The sequence below is a fragment of the Zingiber officinale genome, chromosome 2A, assembly GCF_018446385.1.
Source record: "Zingiber officinale cultivar Zhangliang chromosome 2A, Zo_v1.1, whole genome shotgun sequence".
NCBI classification, from domain to species: domain Eukaryota; kingdom Viridiplantae; phylum Streptophyta; class Magnoliopsida; order Zingiberales; family Zingiberaceae; genus Zingiber; species Zingiber officinale.
Genome location: NC_055988.1, coordinates 153,213,293 through 153,238,687, shown reverse-complemented (window position 1 = coordinate 153,238,687; position 25,395 = coordinate 153,213,293). Strand labels below are relative to the sequence as shown.

Sequence of the window (25,395 nt, the reverse complement as noted above, 5' to 3'; positions counted from 1 at the left end):
GATTTATCACGGGATCAGATTTCAATCTGCAGTTCCATTGTCATTAATAATCCTACCACGATATCATAATCCCAAGGATGCATTAGTTTATAGTCTAGACAACACAAATACTAGTTAAATTTTATCTTACTCGATCAATCAAACAGATTTAGCATAGTAAAGATGATCGGCATTGTCGTCCCTTTTCTCATTATATGTTAACGTTGCTATTTATTCTTTGGATTTGCATGATAACTTGAACACTAATGTCAAAGGAAAAGTGCCAAAATAAAAGCTAAAAAATCCTTTTAAAAATAGAAAATTCCTTTCAATAAATTAGACATTTGTATTAAAAAAATAATTAAACTGTTATTTCGTAGTTGAATCTTTCAACGAAGATAAATTATATTTTCTTGGTTGATTTCTCAATGCAGAAATAATCATTTTTTTTACATAAATTAATCTACCAATTCTATTATACTCTAAATTATTGTGTGTGTGTTTTTAAAAAAAAAATAATTCCCTTTTAAATACTTCACAAACCACACAAAACAAACTACTACAGCTTTTAAGTTAAAATATGTGGAATTATCTGGTTGTTGAACTAATTAATATAAAGCTTTGTTGAGAGTTACAATGCCAGTTAATAGAGGGATTATTTTATTTTTTTAAAAAAATCATATATTTTAGTTTTATAAAAAAATATTAAAATTTAGAAATCGAAATGAAATTTCTTAAAAACAAATTAAATTCAAAGTTTTGTATTTAAAAGTCATCAATTGGATCAACTAATTAATAATCTGCACAACAATATGTAAAATAAATTACTGTTTTTTCATGATTCTTTAGTTGGGAGTAGTTAATTAGTAGTTCATCTAAACTCTTCTTCTTTTTCCTTCTTTGCGCCCCCCAAAAAATTAATATTAAACAATTAAATATTAACATCTGAAATTCTAACAATAGTGTTTAGGATACCAAATTATCTTTATTTTTCATCGAATAAAGTAAAAAAAAAATCCCTGCAATAAATTAATACTTCAAAAACATCAAGATTAGTGCAAGAGTCACCACAATATTGCTCCAAGTAAAGACAATGGACGGCCAATATCAAAGAGAGAGCCGGCTTCCAATTAAATTGGGCTCATCCTTCTTCATTAATAAAAACCCCCCTTTCGTTCCTTCTCCCTCAATTGCCATCTTTGGAAGAGCAATAGCGATGGCCAAGAGGCAAAGAAACATCGACAACGGTGCGACCGGAGCCGCAAAGCTAAAGAGAACAAGAAAAAGTGTACCGAGAGAGTCTCCTTCTCAACGCAGCTCCGTCTACCGCGGTGTCACCAGGTTAACCAGTTAATTACCCCCTAATTGATAATTTTTAATACTTTGCTTAATCACTATTAATTGCTGTTTTTTGGGTCCAATTAGTGTTCATTAATCATAATTAACTTGAGCAGGCATCGGTGGACCGGGAGATACGAGGCACATTTGTGGGACAAAAACTGCTGGAATGAGTCACAAAATAAGAAAGGAAAGCAAGGTAAGCAATTAATTAATTGATTAATTAACTAATCACAAAGTTAATTATTTATTTCTTTTTTTTTCTTAATGGAGTTAACATTATTTTACATTATGTTTTCTGTGTTGCTTACTTGGTGGGTTTTGGATCTCGATGCAGTTTATCTTGGTGAGAAAAACATTTTAATGTATAATAAATAATAATAATAATAATAATTTGAGAATTAATTTCTGGATTAATATTAATGCAGGGGCTTATGACGATGAAGAGGCAGCAGCTCATGCGTATGATTTAGCAGCATTGAAGTATTGGGGCCAAGACACCATCCTCAATTTCCCTGTATTATTTTTTTTTATTTTCTACAATTTTCATTTTTATTATTTTAAATATATTTTTTAATAATTAATTATGTATTATTTAATTTAAATTAATCGAAGATATCAGCATACGAGGAAGAGCTCAAGGAAATGGAGAGCCAGACCAGAGAAGAATATATTGGATCATTGAGAAGGTATTAATTAATATACATTAATTATTTTTTAAATGAAAATTAATTAAGTGGTGAAAGTTATACAGGAAGAGCAGTGGCTTCTCCAGAGGAGTCTCTAAGTACAGAGGAGTAGCAAGGTATTTAATTTGTTTATATCATTATTATTAAAAAAAAAACTAATCAAATGGAAATTTTATGTTAATTAGGCATCATCACAATGGGCGATGGGAAGCTCGAATTGGTCGAGTTTTCGGCAACAAGTATCTCTACCTCGGAACATACGGTAAAAAAAATTAATATTGGTGATTTATTTATTTATTTATTTTAAAATATAAATTTATATTAAGGAAATATTTCATTTTATTTATTATTTATTATTTATTAAAAAGTGAATCTTTGGATTTGCGTGCAGCGACGCAGGAAGAGGCGGCGACCGCTTACGACATTGCAGCGATCGAGTACCGAGGCCTCAACGCCATCACCAACTTCGGACTCAGCCGGTACATCAAGTGGCTCCGGCCGAACGCCGAGGGAGCCATCGGCTCTTACCCACCGACCGGCATCCCGATGCCCCACGTCGACGTCAGCGACGTCCCTGAGCCAATGAGAGCCAGAGGAGGAGGCGCCGGGACATCTGCGCTTGGACTTCTATTACAGTCGTCAAAATTCAAGGAGATGCTGCAAAAGGCTTCACCGGAAACCACAGCCGCCGCCGCCGCCGCCACCTCCTCATCATCATCAGCACCGGCGACACCAAACTCTTGTGGAGACAATAAATCATTACTCCAGTGCAATTTTCCAGATTATATTCAGACCTACTTCGAGTGCCAAAATGGCAGGAGCTTCATTGAGGAAGAAGACGACTCCATCTTTGGGGAGTTCGGTGACTTTATGTCTTCTCCACTAATCGAAGGCGTGTAGTTCTAGCTGTTTGTTTGCGAGCTGAAATAGTCAATAATTTATTTTCCTTAATTTTGGAAATAGGATTAGTGATAAGTTGAGTCAACAAAGAATTAAAGGAGAGAAGGGAATTGTTGATGAAGATATGACTGTTGAGCTAAACATTGATTCATTTTGTTCTATTGTAGCAATAGAACAAAGTTCTAGCTAATTTTCATAGAGATTCAATTCAAGCATTAATATGATAAAAAGTGTATTGTTTCAGAGCATTTTGTTGAGTATTTCTTCTTGTTTCTTTTATTTTTGGAATACATATTAGCAACTTCCTTACTAATAAAGTGACTCTGGTGAGTGGTAAAAGGATTTCAGTGAGGGCATTTCTAAAGTTGACCGTTGAATTTGAATATGCAAAAAAAAAAACAAATGAAACCGTCGTATTAATGACCTCCTATAATAAAAATACGGAATCATCACAGTAATAATCTTTTAGAATTAGTGCTATAGGTACAGATAAAAGTAAATATAGATAATATAGATATATACCACTAAAAGTACATAGTCAGAATATTAATCCTAGATAATAACATTTCAAGAATTGAATCTTAAATTTTTCAGCCACGAAATCATACATCCCTAACTGTGTTACGCTCTGAGGACTAATGACCTCCTATAATAGTGGCAAAAGATGAATACGCTCATCCCCAGCGCTCTCGCCAATCCATCACAGGGCCAACACGGAGGAGATAAATAATGATCTCCTATAATGGCTATATGTCATATGGAGAGAGATTCAACAGGAGCACGGGGGGTAAATGGATGATGGAGCTTCTACATACGGTAAAATCCTGAGATCGACCTCTATAATATCATGTGGCAAAAGGCGATTCGCTCGCCCCCAGCGCCCCCGCCAACTCATCCCTAGGCCAACACGGAGGAGGTAAATCACGGGTGGCTACTAGCCATTAGTGCAAATGGCCAAGACATGGGGGTTTTGACCTCTATAAACCCTAAACCCTATAATATCATGTGGCAAAAGGCGATTCGCTCGCCCCCAACGCCCCCGCCAACCCGCCCCTAGGCCAACATGGAGGAGGTAAACCACGGGTGGCTACTAGCCATTAGTGCAAATGACCAAGATATGGGGGAGGTTATGCTCGGTCACGCCGAGTTTCGACCCCAATACCTCATGTGGCAATATCCCATGCCTTAACCATCGCACCGCCCGAAGGGACTAAACCCTATAATATCATGCACTTACAAGCGGCGTCAAACCCTATGATTTACCTAATAATAGATGAATTAAAAGAAGGGCATAAAAAAGGTCCTTTTTTCCCAAATCATTAAGGCGCGCCCCATTTTAATTTTTTTTATTAAAACGCTCTACTCTATTGTTCTGTCTTGTATAATTATCCAACTGCCCTTCAATATTGTTTTATCTCCTATCTAAATCTTTCGCATAATTTTTGAACCAGTTGAATGTATTTTAGTAGCTGTAAAACTGTAGCGGTTATATAGGTTATAACAGTTACGATTTTATAATTGCTATAACATGAATGTTAAGTGAACATCAAATGTATATTGTAGTAGCTATAGTTATATTGCTATTTCAATGTGAATTTTAGGTGAGAAAGTCAAATCTATATTATAATAATTATGGTCATATTTATTCCAATATAAATTTCTATCCTTCATATTATAATAATTACGAAATCGTAACTGTTATAATATAAATTCTTATAAAATTGAATAACTTATGAATGCATTATTATAGTTACAAAACCATAGGTACTATAATATTATAGTAATTATAGAATCTTAGCTATTTAATTATTATAATGCACTTAAACCGTTCAAGATGTTTATGAAAGATAATAATATTGAATAATCTTAAAAAATAATGGAGTAATTATATACTTTTGATTTAAAAAAACATCAATGAGAGTGTGCTTTCCGCTCTTGCCCATAAAAGTAAGACGGTTTATTAATGAAATTAATTAGATAATAAAAAGTCCTATATTTTTAGAGTGATCAGATGGGTCAATTCGTGACGGGATGGATTGGTCCATAACGGGCCAATCATTTGAAGGGGGGGACGATTTGATCCATCAACTTGAGAGGTTGAAAAGTTTCCAACTCAACCCAATCCAAGGCGAATTACAGATTTGACGGACCAATCCACATATCCATCAAATTTTTGTTAAAAAATTTAAAAAATATTTCATATTTTCAATATTTTATTTTGAAAATATTTCATTAATTAAATATATTCATAAATATGTATTTAAAATATAAATAGATACAAACGAGTACTACTATTTTATTTTAAAATTATAATAAAGAAAGATAATAAATTAATCTAAAATTTAATTTATGTATATTTCTTAATCCACGGGTGGGTCAATCTAAGTCCGTCTCGAGTAGATCCACGCGGGTCATGAGTCTAGGCGAGTCGACCCATAGTGAGATTAGATTGATAAAATTTTAACCTAATCCACTTAAATTGTGTAATCGAACGAGCCAAGTCGATATGCCTAATCTAAATTGAGGGTCTATGTACTTTTGAATGCTTGACCGACTCTAACATTTGACAATTTAGAAAATTAAAAAAAAAGGAGGGCTGATTCGAAAACGTTATTCCCGTCGATTACTCGATTACAAGAGGATGGGAAAGAGACAAGCTTCCGCTCACCCTTTCCGTGCTCTAGGGTTTCCGGTTCGGGCTTCTTCCCTGTAGATTCGAAGAAGAAGAGGGCGAAATTGACGACGAAGTTATGTGGGCAGCCTCGTGCCTCGCCTCTTGTTGCGCGTCCTGCGCTTGCGAGGCGTGCCGCTCGGTCGCCGGCAGCATCAGCCGCCGCTCCGCTCGCATCGCCTACTGCGGCCTCTTCGCCTTGTCCCTCGTCATCTCGTGGATCCTACGCGAGGTGGCCGCTCCTCTCATGGAGTCCCTACCGTGTATAAATTTTTAACTTTTCTTCATTTTTGCCAATTCGCAAGACGAATTCTACGTATTAAGCTACAATTTTGGTTGATCGTTCAAAATTTTATCGTTACCAGATTGGATCGGTCTAATAATTGACCCTTGGATGGTTTTGTAGGGATTAATCACTTCCAGAAGATGCCCGATAGGGAATGGTTTGAGACCAGCGCCGTTCTTCGCGTCAGCTTGGGGAATTTCCTGTTTTTCACGATTCTAGCTGTTCTTATGATTGGTATAAAGAATCAGAAGGATCCGCGCGATCGTCTGCACCATGGTGGTTGGATGGCGAAGATTGTCTGCTGGTGTGTTGTGGTCTTTCTTATGTTCTTCGTCCCCAATGGCGTCGTCAGCTTCTATGGTGAGGTTGCAGTCTTAAGAAGTTAAAATGCATCTCTTTCATTCAAATAATACAAGGAAGAATCTTTCTCTAGTTACTATGCAATTTCTTACTGCAGACTATTTGTTTTTCATGGAACTCTAGGAATTTTCGTTCTTCATAAAGACGGTACATTAGTTTGAGCTGAAGATTATGGCATGGTTCATTTTTCCATTAATTTTAGCAGAAAAAAAATTAACACTTCCTGTTTTGATCTAGTTCTTTCATACATGGGTTTGAAAGCATATAATTTTCTAGTACCACATATACGATTTGTATTAGATAATAAAACTAATTATTTTCATAAGCTGTGTGGTTAGTTGCTAAGAATTGAGAATAAAAGAAATTTAAGTATGAACTAAGTTTGTTTTATTTATAAATAAGCAAGCATGTGCCTATTTGAAAAAAAATATAATTGATCAGGGAAGTTGTTTGTAGTTTTAGGAAAATATTTATTCAGCTAAAACACCATCATTAGCACAACACTAACTTCATTCCTTATAGCCATTGCCATCCACCACACCCTGCCCTTTCAAATCAGGCTGTAGTTTATGACTTTTGTTGCTGTTGAGGTAGGTAGAATTTGGAGGTCCTCAGCAGAGAGCTCCTAGCCTTCTAGCTAAGTCCGACAACAATCTCGATTAACTGTCTTTCTGTTAATCTTTTGTTTTCATTGTTTTCAAATCTTCTATAGTTAATAAGTCTCAGCACTTTGTTGATTCTTAGGATTGAATGCAAGCTAGACAAGTAATCTTGTTTATATGAAGAAACCTACTACTTTTGTGTTTAGCGAATCTTGTAAATTGCTTTAATCAAATATTTGAATATGATTTAAATAATATATGCCATACAGTGTGTGGTCTGCAACTGGCCTTTTACACCACAAATACATGTCAATGGCATAATGACAGTAAATATGGAATTACTGCATACTCTGCCGTCGCATGAACTGCTTTTTACACATTTTTATTCATGTTACAAAGAATCAAATCGCTCACCTCTTTAAGTATGTTAATGTATATACAAATTGGGTACTTAAAGTGTATTGTGTTGCAGAGTCAATATCAAAATTTGGTTCTGGATTGTTTCTCCTGGTTCAAGTAATTCTCTTGCTTGACTTTGTACATGCTTGGAATGAAAATTGGGTCTCAAAGGACGAGCAGTTCTGGTTTGTATATACTATGTTGATGCTTCTGTTTCATAAACTGTGTTTATAGCAAATGGAGGCTTTCACTCTATCCTTTTGCTATAGGTACATGGCTTTGTTAATTGTCTCAATGGTTTGCTACTTAGCAACATTCACCTTTGCCGGGGTGCTCTTTCACTGGTTTACTCCATCAGGACTTGACTGTGGACTCAATACCTTTTTCATTGTTCTTACGTTGATTCTAGTGTTCGTTTTTGCTACAATTGCATTGCATCCAAAGGTTTGTTCCTACTCCGTCTTACTAAATTGAATAACCTCATTAAGCAAGTCACATTCTTTTAGTTAAAGATTACATGTGAAGCACAGAGAAATCAAATTCCTATATTCATATGCCGCCAAACAAACTGCAATGAAGTTTTTTTTTTTTGGTTGATACATGTAGGTAAATGGAAGCCTGCTGCCAGCATCAGTTATTTCACTTTACTGCACTTACCTCTGTTACAGTGGGCTTTCAAGTGAACCGAGGGATTATGAGTGCAATGGCCTTCACAACCATTCAAAAGCCATTTCGACTGGAAGTCTCACTCTAGGATTGTTTACGACTGTGCTCTCAGTTGTCTACTCCGCCGTTCGCGCTGGCTCCTCGACAACCTTTGTATCATCCCCAAGTTCACCTCGTGCCGGTCAGTTCTCTACATTGCTTTGTGATCTTTGGACGTTGCTTTTGTTAACAAATATGTCATAGGGTCCGAGAAACCATTGCTCCCGTTTGACAAGCTGGACGAACAGAAAGACGAGAAGAAGGATGAATCAAAACCAGTTTCTTACTCATATACCTTCTTCCACCTCATCTTCTCTCTCGCAAGCATGTACTCAGCCATGCTCCTGACTGGCTGGTCGACCTCGGTCGGAGAAAGCGGAAAGCTCGTCGACGTCGGGTGGCCTTCTGTGTGGGTTAGGATTGCCACTGGGTGGGCAACCGCGGGTCTCTTCATCTGGTCCCTTATTGCTCCTCTCATATTCCCGGACAGAGAGTTCTGATTACGTCGAGGAAGAAGAGCCTCGTGTGACCTATATCAAGATGTTGTGGTGCGTTTACTTACGACTCTATGATGGCGCTTTGAGTATTTGGATTATTATAAATGATATGATGGCAATGCCAGTCTGAGCTTCTAATTAATCTATGGAAATAATCTATGGACATGATGTGTTATCAAGTATGAAAGATGGTCTACTTTGGTGTAAAGTTCTAAGCTCTTGTGTTTATCATGCCAATTTGGTGGGCGTTGGAAAGCAAAATGATAAAAAGGAAAAAATGAAACTTTAAAAAACCAAAGATAGAAGGTAAAATAAAATTTATCGAATTTATATTCGACCTTTTTTATCATCACATTAAATTTGTACTCTAAAATACTTAATCTTTAAAAAAAAAAAAAAAAAATCTAATTTTACTTTGCTTTCTTATTTTCATATTGTAATTTCAAAAGAATGCCCTTCGCCGTCGCAACCACTATCCCATGGGAGTTGAGATTCTCTGTCTCCAAAATGATGTGTCCTCATGTCTCTTCGCCGATCGGACGAGTTAAATCATATCTAAAAGATGTAGTGCATATCACGAGGTCATTATGATTGTCCGATCGACGAAAAAATATGGGGACACATTATTTTGGAGACAGAGGATCTCAATTCTATCCACGGTCGTCCTCTCCGGCGTGGACGTGGACCCAACAAATGGGCCCCTACCGGGCATGAGTGCGGTGCTGCAAAAATCTGGGTCCACAACCGGTTGGATGGAGAACCCGATTCTTCGGCGCCCAATTAAAGAATCTTGCTATTATTATTAATCCACTATATAACAGAGTTTCAAGTCTTTTTTATTTGCCTTTCATTCTATCGTTTCTTATATTTAAAAATAAATTTAGGCAATTTTGATTAATTATACAGAAAAAGAAATAAATAAATAAATAATCGGCAGTTTTTGTTGTCGTTGTTTTTTGTTGTTTTTTTTTTGCGTAACCAGGGCGACGAGACGACGACAGCCTTGAGAGTACGCGGTTTCTCTGTTTTTTCATTTTTTCCTGACCTGCTATTTATACGCTCGCGCTCGGCGCCCCTACCTCAGCAGGTGCAGCTGGACATTTCGTCGAACGCCTGGCGTGCGATCGCTGCCCTGCGGAAGAAACAAGCAGAAGAAGAGATGATGAAAGTGAAGGAAGATGATCTATTTCCGGCGACGCCGGGGAAAGTGAAGATCGACCGGGCGCTCACCATCAATCGGCAGTTCCACCGGTGTTTCGCTTCAACAGGCACAATGTTCATGTGGGCGCTCTTGTTGATCGCGCTCACGGCGTCGTATCTCAGCTTCCAGAGCTTCGTTGAATCGTCGTCCAAGTATTTCCCTTCTAACTGGGGTGGGATGCAGTGGGAGAAGCAGATCCGGGCATCGGCGACGCCGCGGCGCCCAGGCGGCAAGTCCGTGCTCCTCACCGGAGCCGCCGGCTTCGTCGGCACGCACGTGTCGCTGGCCCTCCGCAAGCGCGGCGACGGGGTCGTCGGGCTGGATAACTTCAATAACTACTACGACCCGTCACTGAAGAAGGCTCGCAAGGCCGTGCTGGCTTCGCACGGCGTATTCGTGGTGGAGGGCGACATCAACGACGGGCGCCTCCTCGCCAAGCTCTTCGACGCCGTGCCCTTCTCCCACGTGATGCACCTAGCGGCCCAAGCCGGGGTTCGCTACGCGATCGAGAACCCGGCGTCGTACGTCCACAGCAACATCGCCGGCCTCGTCACTCTGCTCGAGGCCTGCAAATCTGCGGACCCGCAGCCGGCGATCGTGTGGGCGTCGTCCTCGTCGGTGTACGGCCTCAACGAAAAGGTGCCATTCTCAGAGATAGACCGCACAGACAGTCCGGCCTCTCTCTATGCAGCCACCAAGAAGGCCGGCGAGGAGATCACCCACACGTACAACCACATCTACGGCCTCTCCATCACCGGCCTCCGTTTCTTCACCGTATACGGGCCCTGGGGTCGCCCTGACATGGCCTACTTCTCCTTCACCCGCAACATCCTCCAGGCAAAGCCCATCACCGTCTACCGCGGCAAGAACGGCGTCGACCTAGCCCGCGACTTCACTTACATCGACGACATCGTGAAGGGCTGCGTCGCCTCTCTCGACACCTCGGCGAAGAGCACCGGCGACGGCGGCCGGAAGCAAGGCCCCGCACAGTACCGCATTTTCAACCTCGGCAACACCTCGCCGGTCACCGTCCCGGCTCTCGTCCGCATCCTGGAGCAGAACCTCAAGGTGAAGGCCAAGATCCACGTGATGGAGATGCCTGGCAACGGCGACGTCCCCTTCACGCACGCCAACATCAGCTACGCTCGCGCCGAGCTCGGCTACAATCCGACGACCAACCTAGAGACCGGTCTCAAGAAATTCGTCAAGTGGTATCTCTCCTACTACGGCTACAGCCCAAAAACCGGCGGCAAAGACTCCAAAAACTTGTAAAGATCCCTTTTCTTCAATTTTGACCTCCCATATTCAAATTTAGCTCCTAAACATCATACTGTATTATTTGACGTGAATTGTTAATACTGCTTCCACTCTCTTAATCGATCTCTGACCAGCGCTCCGCCGGCCATCGTCGCCGGCGACTGAACAGATCTGGTCTCAGTGTCATTCTGGTAAATATCATTAAATGCTGGTTGTTTCTCTTTGTTGCTTACGTTACCCGTCAAATAAGACACGTTACCTTATCCGCTGACGGAGAGGCAAACAACAGTGGGGCCCACGGGTCAATCCGTAGTAAACTATCGGGTGCCACCGTGATGGTACCCTTGCGCATCGGGAGACGATTTGCGAGGCTATGATGTGGCGCAGCCCACCTCGAATGATTCTCCAGCGTCCGAACGCGGTGTGTCCAGCTGTAAAATTTATGTACGACAGAAAAAGTAAAAAAAAAAAAAAGTATTTAGGGTGGGTTTGATTTGTATATTTTTATTTTTATTTTTTAAAATTTATATATTTTTTAAAAATCATGTTTAATTTGTATTTTTATGTCTATTTTTTAAAAAAATAAATAGTATTTTTTGAAAAAAATATATATAAAATATTTAAAAATTATTTTTTATTTTTTACAAAACATTCGTTTTCCAAAAAAATAAAAATAAAAAACATAAACTAAATGCACCCTTCATTTTTCTGAAAATTTTATTATTATTAAAAAGCACTTCGTCATAAGAGAGTTTGTTAATAAAAGAAGGACTCATAAATATTTATAGTCCTCATTATACATTACTTTTTAAAATATTTTACTATTTAAATATTTCAAATCTCACCAATCAAATATTGAGAGGTTTCATGATTATTTTATTAACTTATATTTAATTTAAAAAAAAAATAAAATAGAAGATATATAATTTTTTTTAAAAAAATACTATTTCATACTAATACAAATATTTTACAAATTTAAAATTGAAATATAATGGTACAAACCATATTAAATAAATAAAATACATAATGATAACTCATAAAAATTATAAACTACAATTAATAAAATAAACAAGGAGCGGATAAAATAAACTATAAAAATTAATTACATGTTCATTTTTTTTCAGCTACTCACATATCGTTAGATGATTTTAAAATTATTCATCTGTCATAGTTCGGGTGTCCATTAAAAAGAGTTGATGTGTTTGGATAAGTTTATTTACTTTATTATTATTATTATACTTTTTCAAATATGTCATTGACTATTGCATAGTCTAATTCAATTCATCAATTATGTTTACTCTTTCTTTGTGTTTCCTCTTTACTGCATTATGTCCTATTGGACGAGATCGGACTTCTCTATTATCTAGATCAACAGTTATGTTAGGATTAGAGGAGTCAGTATGTGCATCTGATAATTTTGATATTCATATTTTCTGTATAGCTCATCATTCTAAATATTGAGAAACATACATCAGACTATCTTTCATGATCCTCTACATATGTTCATATTAGAAAATAGTTTTAAAACTACTATTGTATTTTTCATGAGCTCGTACCATCAAGTCCCCTCGGGGCGGTGCGATGGTTAAGACATGGGGTGTTGCCACATGAGGTCTTAGGGTCGAAACTCGGCGTGATCGAGCATAACCTCCCCCATGTCTTGGCTATTTGCACTAATGGCTAGTAGCCACCCGTGATTTACCTCCTCCGTGTTGGCCTAGGGACGGGTTGACGGGGGCGCTGGTGGTGAGCGAATCGCTTTTTGCCACATGAGCTCGCACCATCAATAACCCCCCACGGGTTATTCGAGATGGTAAGTGGTGGCATGCTTGCCATATGAGGTCACGGGATCAAATCACAGGACTGTCGGAGCGTAAATCTCTAGACCCTGTGCAACTCACCCTACCACCACTTGCCCTCTCGGTTGCCGTGATTTACCTCCCTCATGATGGTCTGGGGTTGGGTGCGGCGAGGGCTCTGGGGGCAAACGATTTCCCCTTTTACCACATGAGCTTGCACCATCAAATAATCATTACTCCATCCGCTTAGTCGATCATTATACCATTTATTGTAGATTCTATTATATCTATTCATGATCTTTTTCAATGAAGCCCAACGTGATTTTGCATTGTCCACAGTTCTCCTTTTTAGCTCCCTTATTTCAATTGGTATTGTAGTATGTCACCCCTCCCATTTCGAAAAAGACTCACTCTTTTGTGTATTATCAACTATTAAATCTTTACTTATAATTATGTAGGCTATTGCAAGGAGTTTATCATCTGCTACTATCCATATAGTTCGCTTGCTATGATCTTCATCCGATTCATTATCCATCTCTGGTGCTTGATTGAAAATAATATCGTTGGATCTTATTTTAGATAAGAATGGAGGAAATTATGAATCGAGGACTGCATAAGGTATTTCTATACCTTTAGCACTGTCAGTTGCATCAACACTAACTCTTCTCAATTCATTTGATTGAATCTCTGGTGATTGAAGCGATTTAATTTCATGAGATGGGGTTTGTATGAAATATTGACTACTCTGCTAATATTTTGGAGGATATGTTGCTCGAGGGTTGCAACACAAAGAATTTGGATAACTTTGAAAATTATGATAATATGGTGGTGGGTATGGAAAAGGTTGGAAATTTGATGGGTGTTGAGTGAGAAATGGAAATTGAGGAAATTTGGACGAACTCAAAACTTTCTTCACTAGAATTTTTATCTATATTTGGAGAGTTGAACAAATCCCTAAAATAATACCAAATTTTTATCCATTTCTCTCTATTTGTTTTTAATGAGTATGAAATTGATGAAAATAGATGAAAAGAACGATGTATATATAGGAGGAAAATGAATATTGCCCAACGTTAAAAAAAATGAATGTTGATTAACGTTCTATTTTGATTTTTTTTTTCTAAGTTCGGTTTTAATTTTTCTCTAAAAATGTTCAAAAATATTAATTAAATTTTTAAAAAATAAATAAAATAAAAAATATGATAGTCCACTTTTTATGATGTTGGTGCAGCGGGGAGGGGAGGGGTGAATTGTTTACAAATAAAATAAAACCCTCCTTGTGCGTTCAACTTTTAAAAATAGCAACAATAATAAAAATAACAGAAAAGAAAGAAAAGGAACTCAGCAATTGACTTGGTTATAACCAAGAAGGTTGTTAATCCAAGGCGGTTGAATGATACACTAAAAGTCTCATTCTCTGAAGGCGGAAAAGCCTTTTATACACTAAGAAAGCTCTGAGAGTTGCTAGGAATTGAGTACATAGTTGATTGAATAATTTCCTAGCTCCAGGGGCCTTTATATAGCTTCTGGAAAACTTATCTCAAGCCTTGAGGGTGCCTCCAACGAGGTTGAGGGTGCCTCCAGTCGAGACACGGATAAAACTTTGTCCGAACTCGAAACAGTCATCTAGACTGGGTCGAAGACGTCTTCAATGGCCTTGAGGGCGCCCTGGATAAGGTTGAGGGCGCCCTCAAGGCAATGAGGGCACCTTCAAGGCAATGAGGGCGCCTTCAAGACTGCAGGCAGCTTAGGCGCCTTCAGCACTTCGTTGAAGGCGCCTCCAGCTTGCTTTTCCAGTTCCTTTTGACTCTTTTTTTTCTTCCGAAGCTCCGATTGTTTGGGTGATTGTGGCCAACCGAAATATGGCTCATTCGAACCCAATTCCCAGCCTTCTCCTGCAGGCTTCCGACCCGGCTTCTCGTCCCTCGAACGCCGCGCATGTTCTTCTCGTCCACCAGTGTACTCTTCCACAGCTCTTTCGTCTTTCGGACGCACCGAACCTGTCGACTACATTCCCGTGTCGTCTTTCTCGCTAGCTGTGTCTTCTGCTCGACTTTCTGCGCTTCTAAGCTCCTGTACACTTAGACACAAGAATCAAATAACAAATAGGACATAACATAACTTAATTGATCATATCAAAAAAATCACAAGGTCCAACATATGGATCCTATAAAAAAAAATCACTGGATACTTAGATTATTTCTAATCATTTTACAAATATTCCATAGGGAAGATTCGAGAGAGATATTATCTTTCACGTTGCAGAAGGATGATGATTTAGGATATTTATTTGGTTATGATTCATTAATTTTGTTTAGAAAGAACAATAGAATTGGTAACTTTTAAAATATTTTAATTGTAACCTTTAAATCTCTCATTTTGTCTTTTTATGTATTTAAGAAAATTCTTTCATAAATTGTTTCTCAAAAACACAGGTCAAATTAAATCCGTCGCAAGTCGATTCACACGGGTCGTGGGCTAGATGAATCGGCTAATCTAGATCTATTTTTAAATAGATTAATAAAATTTTAATACAATTTAACATGATTAAATTATCTGACGGAATCAACCAATCTGACCGTTCCAATTCATAGGGACGCACCGACAGATCTATCAATAAATAAAATTTAAATTTTGCCAGCCTTTATTTTAGTCAGAAAATAAAAGGACGTATTTAGTTATAATATATAATTAGTCATGTCATAATTACTTTTCTAAATTTAAATTTTATTTATATTGTAATATAGTATTTTGAAAAAACAATTTTACTGGAAACATTCGAACTTCAATCATTATTTTAGGATCGGACTCGAGCGGACTCCGAATCCGCATCATTCTAATGAGACTCAGTTCCTGCCCCTAAATTTGACTCGATCCCACGGTGAACACGTGGCCCAATGACAGAGATTCTCTGTCTTACTTCCCTCCATCACATCGTCCCACGTGTCATCCGACCTTCTCCAGATTGTTATTTGACTCGTTCTTCTATTCTCCCCTCGTAAGGACTAAAAGAGGCAGATTCCCGATCTCGTTCCTTTCTTTCGAGACCTTGGCTTCTCTCTCGCTTTGGGGATCTTTCAATGGAGGAGGTAAGAAGTTCCATTGATCCTTGCATATCTCTTTCTCTCCATTTTTTTCTTGTAATTTCTGGTCTCAGTTCTGCCACGGTTTCATTTCGATGCGCTTGTGGATTTTTGGTTTTTTTTGTGTGCGCGCGTGTAGTATCGATTGGAGCATCGATTTATTGGCTATTTTATCCATGCACATGCACCATTTCAAAATCAACCATACGATTTTATCGTTTCTTTATTCATTTCTGCGATCGCGTGATTCTAGGGTTTTCGTTTGATTGCCGAGAGAGTATTTCACGATCTCTATCCATAAATCTTCACAGGGACTCTTTCATTTCTATTTTTGCAAAATCAGCCGAAAGGATTGACGTTTTGAATGTATCGTGCCAATTTCTCTGAATTTCTCTATTCATGATCTCTATACATGAATATTTACATGATCTCTATTCATTCCTGTTTCCGCATAATCTGCCAAAAGGCTTGACTTTTTGTGTATAAATTATTGTGCCACTATCTCTGTGTTTTGCTCATTTATTTAAGTAAACCTTACAACGAAGATATTGAAGCATTTCTAAGGAGCAGGTTATCTTTCTGAATTCTAATAGCGCAAAGCTTAAGGGTATTTCATAGCTTTCTTTCTGATCGTATCATTGGTTAATCTTATTTCTAGATAGACAAGGTCAAACCACAAAGATTTGAGTTTCTTTGTTATTGATGCATAAACACATACTTAATATGTTTTATTTGTGTTGGTTGTGGTATCTTGATATCTCATTGTTCCCTGCAATTATCAATCAATATCTATTTGTCCAGTCTAAGTTTCTTCCATGGGAGAGTGGTACTACTATTTTACATATCCATTTATATTTGATATAATGCCATTCAAACCTATATTACTGTCACAGATCTGAAATTACCAACTGGTGCAAGGATAATCTCTTTAATGTTGCCAATTTTAAGCTCTTCAATAATGATAACTAGACCACATATTCAATTGGAGATTCTAGGGAGTGGGTAGGGCTCAATTAATGAGCTCTCTTGGTTAAATGTTCTCTTTTATTGACTATTGGTGTAGAGATGACGCCAATAGGGAAGAACGTGAATGCCTCATGCTTGCCCCGGGGCTTTGGTGCGATTGTAAGAGGTGGGGAATGCTCCCTAGGAAATAGGGGTTCAAATCTCACCCAAGGCACATTATACCTATACCTGAGGAGTTTGAAAAACTTATGACGTTGGACCGTCCACTAGGACTCATCTTTGCTTCCCAATTTACTCTTGTGGTCAGTGGGAAACTTCCATGGGCCGCACTCATTACCTCCAGGATTAGACATTATAAGAGCTGGATACTTGAATTACCAAAAAAAAAAAAAAAAATTGAATGCCTCGTGCTTTGCTTCCCAGAAATAACACATCAACAAAAGCAAATAGCCATAGTATTACAGCCATGACTAATTAAAAAAAAGTAGCCTTAATCAACTAATGAATCATCAATTAAAAGAATTAACTTGCTGAAAGAAAAAAATTGTAGTAGATGATGTGGCTATATGGCAATAGTAAGAATCCAGAATATGTATGGTTAAAATTCAAACACAATCAAAGCTTTAGACCAACTGATTGCCTTTAATTTAGGAACAGGGTACCTTTTGTTATTGTTATCCTGCAATTTAATTGAGTACTATTGTGTAGAAGACTAGAAGTAGAGCTTGTTTAAACGCTTTGCTAGACCTGCAAGGGGCCTTTTAGTCTCATATTTATTTGTTTCTTTTCATCAAGCTAAATTGAAAGCCTTGTAATGCTTAAATTTGAAAGAAATATCATAAGGAGAGTATGAAACCTAGAATGTAGCTAATTATAATAATTATTCTGTAGTTTCAATTATCTAGTGCATTTGCACATCCAACTTGGTTTGAACTATCAATAATTAGTTGCTTGGCATGTTTTTTAATTATCCTCCATCTTATAGTGTCTTCAATCTTCAGTTAAAAGAGATACTTGTTCTTTAACATTTTTTTTCTATTACTTATCATGTTTATTGGTTCAAGATAGTGACATTAATATTTAAACAATTTCCCTTGTTAGTTTGAGTTGAAAACAGCACCAGCTGATTTTCGGTTTCCCACCACAAATCAAACCAGGCACTGTTTCACCCGCTATATTGAGTTTCACAAGTATGTTTTACTAAACCACACTGCTACTTCCATAAGTATACTTAAGACACTCCCATCAAACTTAGACGCTGTTTTTTAATTGATGTTGCACATGTAGGTGTGTGGCTGCTAAAGGTGAAGACTCTGGTGATTGCCAAAAGTTTGCCAAATATTATCGATCTCTCTGTCCAACAGAATGGGTAACTTATTATACTTCTTGTTTTTTCTTATATTTCTACTCCTCATCTATGCATGCTATTCCAACTCATTATGATCTATATACATTTCCAATTTATCATTGTGCCCTTTTTTTCTTCGGTGACTTCCTTGATTACAAATTTTACCATGTTGTTTAAGTTACGGTCATTGTCAACTAATGCATTTCCTGCAGAATTTTCTTTTAAATATTTTGTATGTTTTATGGTTCTAGAAGTTTCTTCCTTTCACAGCATGTCTTCTCCTTGTTTTCTTAATCAGATTGAGAAATGGAACGAGCAAAGAGATAATGGCACATTTCCAGGTCCTCTCTAATCGGCACAAGCACGACAAAACTCAATTGTTGTTTTCCTTTGAAGGAATTGAAATGATGTTCTGAATTTAGTAATTTCCCATCTGATTTTAATTATTGGTGTTCGATGCAAAATCATATCTATCTTGATGCTCTTAGTTCTTTGTACTATTAATAAGTGGATGAACACATATCCAACCAACTGGATCTCTTTATGATTGTGTCACTTAAGATTAATGAGTATCAATTGCCTTTTCTAGTATTCCTCCGATTGCATCATGATATTTATGTTGAATTAATCTTCTTGACATCTTCTACACCTGTGGAAAATTATAAATAGCATTGCAATCAAATCTAATACTAACCTCATTGGCATAAATGTACTTCGTGCATATGGTAGGATCAGTAGAAGTTCCTCTGGTTTAACAATAGAAGAAGAAGAACAAAGAAACTAGTGTGAGTTGATGACTGATTATTTTTTCAGAATTTAATTTTTATATTTTTGTTTGAAACAATTGAAACATTGATGAGTGTGAAAGTTAGGTTTGCTCATGAGTGGTACACTTGACCTACCATTCCATCAACACTCGACATCTCTTGTGATGTTTAGCTTTCAAAGTAGTTCCCCTTGATGAATGGATCCAACTACAGCCACAGGTCAATGCATAGAAAGCAAATAGCATTAAATGCAACAGGCCAATCCTTTAATGGCTTGCCACCCCAGCAAATGAGATGAATGATGGTGAAAAAAGAACAAACCTCACAAGGAAACTGGTCAGGCATTTGAATTTGAATTCACCATCCGCATCATTAATTCCATGTCAATTTATTTATGCCAAAAATACTCCTTGAACTACTTTTTCTATTACCTCTTTGAATGGCCGGCAACTTTGTTCAAGTGACTGGAAGTTACATTTTGATACATCAGAATTTCTTCTCTCTATAATAGAATATGGAAGCCCGTTATTAGATGAGAGTGTTTGTATCACAGGAAAACCTTTCAGAGTGAGAATTCAGTTTGGTTTTGCAACATCCTTATCATATTTTCGGCATGAGATAAAGTAGCTAGTTTTATTTACAATACAACAGAAGCACTATTACTTCCAGATACATATCAGCTTTAGTCGTCTCTGAGAAACATGTGTAGTAAAATCCATGGTTGAATGAATGAATACTAAGACACCACCAACATCCATGTCAGAGTTGATTCCCCACTCTGTTTTGCCTTCCTACTAGCCAAAGCAATGTTCTTCTTGCAAATGAAGGAACCTCGCTGATCTGAGATCCCACACTGTAGTTAGAGCTTCCAACTTCCACATCCAAATCCACCTCGCTCGAACTTTTCCCCCATGATGAGACATTGAACTCTGAAGCAATGGTGATGGCAGGGCTGGCATTGGCTTTGAGCTTCAACCGATCACTCGCTGATCGATTCAATGGCAACCGAAAAGAGATGGCCCTCCTGGAAGAGTCACTCTTCTCCTCCTTGGCCTGAAGCCAAATCTTGGAAGCTGAGAAGCTCTCTTTCAAATGTAAACCTCCAACAGTAATGGCACCGACATCACTTTCTCGCCGAGGTATGGCACTAGCAAGCCCTCTAAACCCCTCCCTTCTCGAATGGCAATCGCATTCGGACATCGCGATTCGGTGGCCGGGCTTCTTGACAGAAGGTTTCTTTGGAGGTTTGATGGGGACCCGAAGCATTGTGGTGTCTTCCATCACATACTCATAAGACCCCATGGAGAAGCACCTCCTCTGATTTAAACTACTGGCATCGACAGTGCTGCTCGTGGCTTCTTCACCAACAGCATCCACACTCTTAAACTTGCCGAGCTTGACGGCCATCGTGACAGGCATATCTTCCTTTGCGGCAACCTCCGCGGAGGCATTGCCCTCATCGCGGTCGTCGTCGTCAGCCGGGACCGAGTCTCTTCTATCGGAGGCTGTCTCGCTTGCTGATTCAAGAACAAGGACCCCGGGACTGCGAGGGGAGCAGCAACCGTGGAGGAGACTGCTCCGGCAGAGAGGGCAGGTGGAGTGGGACAAGAGCCAGGTGTCTATGCACTCGAGGTGGAAGGCGTGGCTGCACTTGGGCAGCAGCCTGAGCTTGTCCTCGGGCTCGAACTCGCAGAGGCAGACCGCGCAATCGAAGGGATCCTTGAGCCCCATGATCGACTTGTAGAGGAAAACAGGGAGCATGTCGATGAACGACTGGTCCACCCCCGCGTCATGGAGGTGGAACAGCTGCTGGAGCTGGCCCTGAAACGCCGTGACGCCGTCAAGGTACTCCTCCGGCTCCCGGGAGATGGGTCTCACGAGGCAGCACCTCACCAGCAGGTGGAGGAGGCCGGAGACGAAGAAGATGATGGCTAAGATCACGATTATGAGTAACACGCTGGGGCTAATCTTGTTTTCGATGTGGACGACAGGCGCTGAATGAAGAGAAAGAGGAGGAGTCGAAAGAATTGATTCACGCATAGCTTCAGCAGCGCCTGTGAGCTAAGATGATGGCGGAGGAGGAAGAAGTGGAAAAGGGAATTGAATTGCGAGGTCAATTTGAGGGAGGATGGGAAGGTGGGATTCTTAATGAAGGGAGACGAAAAATTAATGAATGAGGAGAGGGTTTGACAGCTGATTGGAGTCAGATAATATAAATATCGAGGACAGATTGGTGAAATAGAATTGAATGGTGTTCAATAGTTTTTGGCACCAAATGGCAATAACACACCAAGTTAATTTAATCTCTTTCTTCCACATCAGGCTCGAGGGCCGCCATTAAATTCCTGCACCACGCAACAAGACAGAACTATAAGATCAGTTCTGTAATTGTGCATGGCATTTTACTCTTGCATGCCAGCACCACACTTCTCATGGATCGCCTGTAAACTTCTAAACCGTTTCCTTAAGTAGGTCAACATGTCCTTGTGTCTTCTGGGGCCTTGTGGACTTTGGAGTGGTGGGAGAGAGGGTCAACATGGGAGAGGGTGAAGAGTTAATTGTTTGCTGTGAAGGAGTTGGACTTGGGGATAAAGATTTGAGCCTTGGCATTCGAGTCTGTGGCCTTACGTTCCAAATTATATAAATCATCAAAAATCAAAGAACATTTTTTTTTAAAAAAAAGTAAAAAAAAATTCCAACTAATATTTTATTTTAAAAATATCCCTTATTTAATATTAGTGTACCACCTAATATAGGATATAGTATTATACGTTATAGTAACTACCTGATATTGTTGTTAGTGATTATAATAGTTACAATTAATTTAGTGGTTATAATGAGTAGAAGCTATAGCTTTATAATTATTTTAAAATTATTTTAATTAATTTAAAATAATTTTAATAAAATTTTAAATATTTTTATCGAGTTGATAATTGTTTTTTATATATAATATAGTTGATTTAGAGTTTAAGATTTTACGATTTAGGATTCAGTGATAATGTGCATAAGTAAGTGAGTAGCTACTGTAATGTGTAAAAGTTAGGTAATTGCTACCGTATAAAAATTCAACTATTTTAATATTCAAAATTTAAGATTTAAAATGATAAGATTTAGAATTTAGTCATAATATGGAGAAATTATTCGATGGTTGCTATAATGTACTCACAATATAACTAAATTAGTATTTGAGTGACAGAGTTATTGTTGGGGTTGTAAAGTTACAGATAAAATTTCACATTGAAAACACATAAGAAAAATCATAACCTTATAAGAGAAAGATATATTCAGTGGTATGAGACCTTTTGAGCAGAACTTAAAAATAAAATCACAAGAGTTTAGGTCCAAAGTGGACAATATCATATCAGAAGGTCTAACCGTCGACTATGCATAAGAGTTCGTATCTGGAAGAGGATCATGTTGGTGCAACCTTAGGTCAAGGTTGACCTGGTTGACCTGACTCGAGTTGACCTGACTCGAGTTGACCTGACTCGAGTTGTGTTTTGATGTTTGACGATGTTTGACGAGAAGAGAGTTGTATTCTTGATGTTTGACAAGAATAGGTGTTTGGGAGATTGTAGGTGCAACCTTAGGTTAAGGTTGATCTGGTTGACCTGATTCGGGAAAAGTCCAAGCAGGGAGCTTGGCACGCGAAAAGTCCAAGTATGGAGACTTGGCACTGGAAAAGTCCAAGTACGGAGATTTGGCACGAGGAAAAGTCCAAGCAGGTAGCTTGGCACGCGGAAAGTCCAAGTATGGAGACTTGGCACGGGGAAAAGTCCTGGTGAGTGAAGCCAGGCAGTCGGAGAAGTCCTGGTGAGTGAAGCCAGGCAGTGGGAAAGTCATAACTGGGATGTTAGACAGTGTGGAAAGTCCTGGTGAGTGAAGCCAGGCAGTGGGAAAGTCCTAACTGGGATGTTAGGCAGTTGGAAAGTCCTGGTGAGTGAAGCCAGGCAGTGAGAAAGTCCTAACTGGGATGTTAGGCAGTGTGGAAAGTCCTGGTGAGGCGCCAAAGTCCTAACTGGGATGTTAGGCGGTTGGAAAGTCACGGTGAGTGAAGCGGTGAGAAAGTCCTAAGCGGGATGTTAGGCGGTGGAAATCATGGTGAGTGAAGCGGTGAAAGTCCGGGTGAGTGAAGCGAAGGAAAATCCAGATGGATCGAGGATGATCGGACATCGGTGTTGAGGAAAGTCCAAGTAGGTCAAAGGGATTGACCGGACACTTGGCGGGGAATTCTAGCAGGTCAAGGGAGTGACCAGATGCTAGGAATGAAGTACCAACAGGTCGAGGTTGACCGAATGTTGGTTTGGAAGGCTTGGGACTTGGTTTGGGCAAAAACCAAGTCACTAGTTATCTGGTCGGTCCGGTGACCGATCAGTTGCCTGATCGGTCTGTGGACCGATCAGGAGCTTCCCTGATCGGTCTGTGGACCGATCAGGAGCTTCCCTGATCGGTCTGTGGACCGATCAGGAGGTTCCCTGATCGGTCCATGGACCGATCAGAGACGGAACAGAAGCAAAGGCTAGGGAATGGATCGGTCTGTGGACCGATCCACATGGAGCCTGATCGGTCTGTGGACCGATCCAGGAACTAGCCGTTGCGACGCAACGGCTAGATTTCTTCTGTGTTTCTTCGCAGGTATAAAGGAGACGAGGGCATCTTCTGTGCCAGAGCTTCTTCCCTTCTTTTCTGCTACAGAGCTGCTGTTCTGGTGCTTGAGCTTTGTTGAGCTCTTCTTCGCAAGCTTTGCGTGAGCTTCTTCTTTCGGCTGGGACTCCGACTGAGCTGCTGCTGTGGTTGGCGTCTGAGAAGCTGTTGCTTCTTCAACAGTCGACAAGAAGGCAAGGGTTGTTTACATTTGCTGTGTATTTACTTCTTGCTTCTCTTGTATTTGTACTCCTTATCTTGCTGTTGCAAGAAGTAGTTGTGGCGAGGTTTCTCCACCTATAAGGAGCTCATATTTAGCCGGTTCTTCGGGGACTCATCCACCGACGGATTGGTAGGCTTCGTCCACCTTACGGACACGCCGAGGAGTAGGAGTTCATCTCCGAACCTCGTTACATCGGTTTGTTTTTCTTCTCCTCAGTTTCTTCCTTGTATTTCCGCTGCGACTAACCCTAACTGTAGGAAGAACGAGAGAATTTGGGGCGGCTATTCACACCCCCCCTCTCTAGCCAAGTACGAACGATCCTAACAGATCAGACACCAGGTAGGAAGGCCGCTAGGTAAGGAAGTCCTAGTAAATTGGGTGGACCGAGAGATCTGCCCTAGTTGTGGCTAAGTAAGGAAGTTCTATTAGGTCGGGTGAATCGAAATGTAGGGGTTAGTGTAGGATTGAAAAGAATTTAGATATCTCCACAATGATATAATATTGTCCACTTTGGGCCTAAGCCCTTATGACTTCGCGCTTAGACTCTACCCAAAATACCTTATGCCAATGGAGATATCTTTTTCTTATAAACGTATGATCCTTTCCATGTATTTTCAATGTGGAACTATGTTTACAACCTTGCAACCCCAACAATCCCCTACTCAAACAAAGGACCACAATATCCCCCCTTAAGCATAGGGTCACTCTTGACCTACTCAGGGTCTCCCCTCGAGCATCCGGGTCACTCTTGACCTGCTCAGGGTCTCCCCTCAAGCATCAGGTCACTAACTTGCTCAGGATCTACCCTACTTTGTTTAAGGTTTCACCCACATGGTTTGATCTTGGATCATTGCTCTAACTCGTACTTCTTCTAGCGGTTAGTCTGGTGAAGAGCGATCTCACTCTGATACTAATTGTAGGATCAAAAAGAATTTAGACATCTCCACAATAATATGATATTACCCACTTTAGGTCTAAACCCTCATGACTTTGCTCTTAGACTCTACCTAAAATGCCTCAAACCAACGAAGATATCTTTTTCTTATAAACCTATAATATTTCCCATGTGTTTTCAATGTGAGACTATATTTACAACCTTACAACCCCAACAGTTAGTAGTGGGGAGGGTTGTGGCAGTTGCAATTGCAGAGTAGTTGCTTGCCACACCCCACAAACCCCATTAAACTCCCTTTCCATAAAGGGAGTTGACCTAAGTGAAAAGAGGGTTGCTTAAAGGGAGGGGGAAAACTCTGTTCATGTGTGAAGAAGAGTGCATCATTTTGGCAGAAGAACATTCAAGTTCGAGATAAGGGATTTAGTTTATGGATATGTCAAGGAGGTTCACTGTGATTTTCTTATAGATGACAAACACAAAGATTGTTCTTCATCTTCAGTAGATCGTTTCGGGAGATTATTGTAAGTTTTTACTGGCTTCGAATTATGTATATCATGCTTTAGGTATGCTACAATGGTATCATAGAAGTATCACTTTCTAAAAGCATGAAGCTCTCGAATATTCCTCGACGACGAAGATTTCACGCCTCTTGGCCCCTGTTCACTCTGTTTGCCAAGTAAAATCACGACTGAGTCGTGATTAGCGACTATTACCAAGCCCCAATTGCAGCAACTACCTTCCACGGAGTTTGTCTCCATCGTGTTCTGTCGTGGCCGAGCGAGATCA

The 25,395-nt window shown here is 39.3% G+C and overlaps 5 protein-coding genes across 5 annotated transcripts; 4 read left to right on the top strand and 1 right to left on the bottom strand.

The window, feature by feature from the left end:
* The first annotated feature begins 1,106 nt into the window (after positions 1-1,106).
* LOC122040171 (AP2-like ethylene-responsive transcription factor At1g16060) lies at positions 1,107-3,144 on the top strand. The gene is made up of 8 exons (XM_042599517.1): positions 1,107-1,320; positions 1,434-1,516; positions 1,655-1,663; positions 1,746-1,834; positions 1,933-2,006; positions 2,072-2,122; positions 2,192-2,268; positions 2,398-3,144. The coding sequence occupies exons 1-8, from the start codon at positions 1,196-1,198 to the stop codon at positions 2,904-2,906; spliced, it is 1,017 nt and encodes a 338-aa protein (XP_042455451.1). The 5' UTR covers positions 1,107-1,195; the 3' UTR covers positions 2,907-3,144.
* A 2,391-nt stretch (positions 3,145-5,535) lies between these two features.
* On the top strand, positions 5,536-8,634 carry LOC122042792 (probable serine incorporator). Its single transcript, XM_042603100.1, has 6 exons — positions 5,536-5,840; positions 5,984-6,223; positions 7,298-7,409; positions 7,494-7,668; positions 7,831-8,071; positions 8,134-8,634. The coding sequence occupies exons 1-6, from the start codon at positions 5,657-5,659 to the stop codon at positions 8,427-8,429; spliced, it is 1,248 nt and encodes a 415-aa protein (XP_042459034.1). The 5' UTR covers positions 5,536-5,656; the 3' UTR covers positions 8,430-8,634.
* Positions 8,635-9,480: 846 nt separating this feature from the next.
* On the top strand, positions 9,481-11,003 carry LOC122042791 (UDP-glucuronate 4-epimerase 1-like). Its single transcript, XM_042603098.1, has one exon. The coding sequence runs from the start codon at positions 9,586-9,588 to the stop codon at positions 10,897-10,899; it is 1,314 nt and encodes a 437-aa protein (XP_042459032.1). The 5' UTR covers positions 9,481-9,585; the 3' UTR covers positions 10,900-11,003.
* Positions 11,004-15,649: 4,646 nt separating this feature from the next.
* LOC122042790 (cytochrome c oxidase subunit 6b-2-like) lies at positions 15,650-18,671 on the top strand. Its single transcript, XM_042603097.1, has 4 exons — positions 15,650-15,772; positions 17,834-17,922; positions 18,020-18,101; positions 18,379-18,671. The coding sequence occupies exons 1-4, from the start codon at positions 15,764-15,766 to the stop codon at positions 18,430-18,432; spliced, it is 234 nt and encodes a 77-aa protein (XP_042459031.1). The 5' UTR covers positions 15,650-15,763; the 3' UTR covers positions 18,433-18,671.
* A 615-nt stretch (positions 18,672-19,286) lies between these two features.
* On the bottom strand, positions 19,287-20,974 carry LOC122042789 (RING-H2 finger protein ATL13-like). Its single transcript, XM_042603096.1, has one exon. It carries the CDS (start codon positions 20,885-20,887, stop codon positions 19,607-19,609), a length of 1,281 nt encoding a protein of 426 aa, XP_042459030.1. The 5' UTR covers positions 20,888-20,974; the 3' UTR covers positions 19,287-19,606.
* Between the last annotated feature and the right edge of the window lie 4,421 nt (positions 20,975-25,395).

Excerpts from the sequence above, each read along its gene's own strand:
- LOC122040171 (XM_042599517.1), top strand. The coding sequence starts at position 1,196 with ATGGCCAAGAGGCAAAGAAACATCGACAACGGTGCGACCGGAGCCGCA. Across the intron at positions 1,321-1,433 it reads GTCTACCGCGGTGTCACCAG|GCATCGGTGGACCGGGAGAT; the intron begins GTTAACCAGTTA and ends TAACTTGAGCAG. Across the intron at positions 1,835-1,932 it reads ACACCATCCTCAATTTCCCT|ATATCAGCATACGAGGAAGA; the intron begins GTATTATTTTTT and ends AATTAATCGAAG.
- LOC122042792 (XM_042603100.1), top strand. The coding sequence starts at position 5,657 with ATGTGGGCAGCCTCGTGCCTCGCCTCTTGTTGCGCGTCCTGCGCTTGC. Across the intron at positions 7,410-7,493 it reads TCAAAGGACGAGCAGTTCTG|GTACATGGCTTTGTTAATTG; the intron begins GTTTGTATATAC and ends CTTTTGCTATAG. Across the intron at positions 8,072-8,133 it reads CCCAAGTTCACCTCGTGCCG|GGTCCGAGAAACCATTGCTC; the intron begins GTCAGTTCTCTA and ends AATATGTCATAG.
- LOC122042791 (XM_042603098.1), top strand. The coding sequence starts at position 9,586 with ATGATGAAAGTGAAGGAAGATGATCTATTTCCGGCGACGCCGGGGAAA.
- LOC122042790 (XM_042603097.1), top strand. Across the intron at positions 17,923-18,019 it reads CGCTATATTGAGTTTCACAA|GTGTGTGGCTGCTAAAGGTG; the intron begins GTATGTTTTACT and ends TTGCACATGTAG. Across the intron at positions 18,102-18,378 it reads CTCTCTGTCCAACAGAATGG|ATTGAGAAATGGAACGAGCA; the intron begins GTAACTTATTAT and ends TTTCTTAATCAG.
- LOC122042789 (XM_042603096.1), bottom strand. The coding sequence starts at position 20,887 with ATGCGTGAATCAATTCTTTCGACTCCTCCTCTTTCTCTTCATTCAGCG.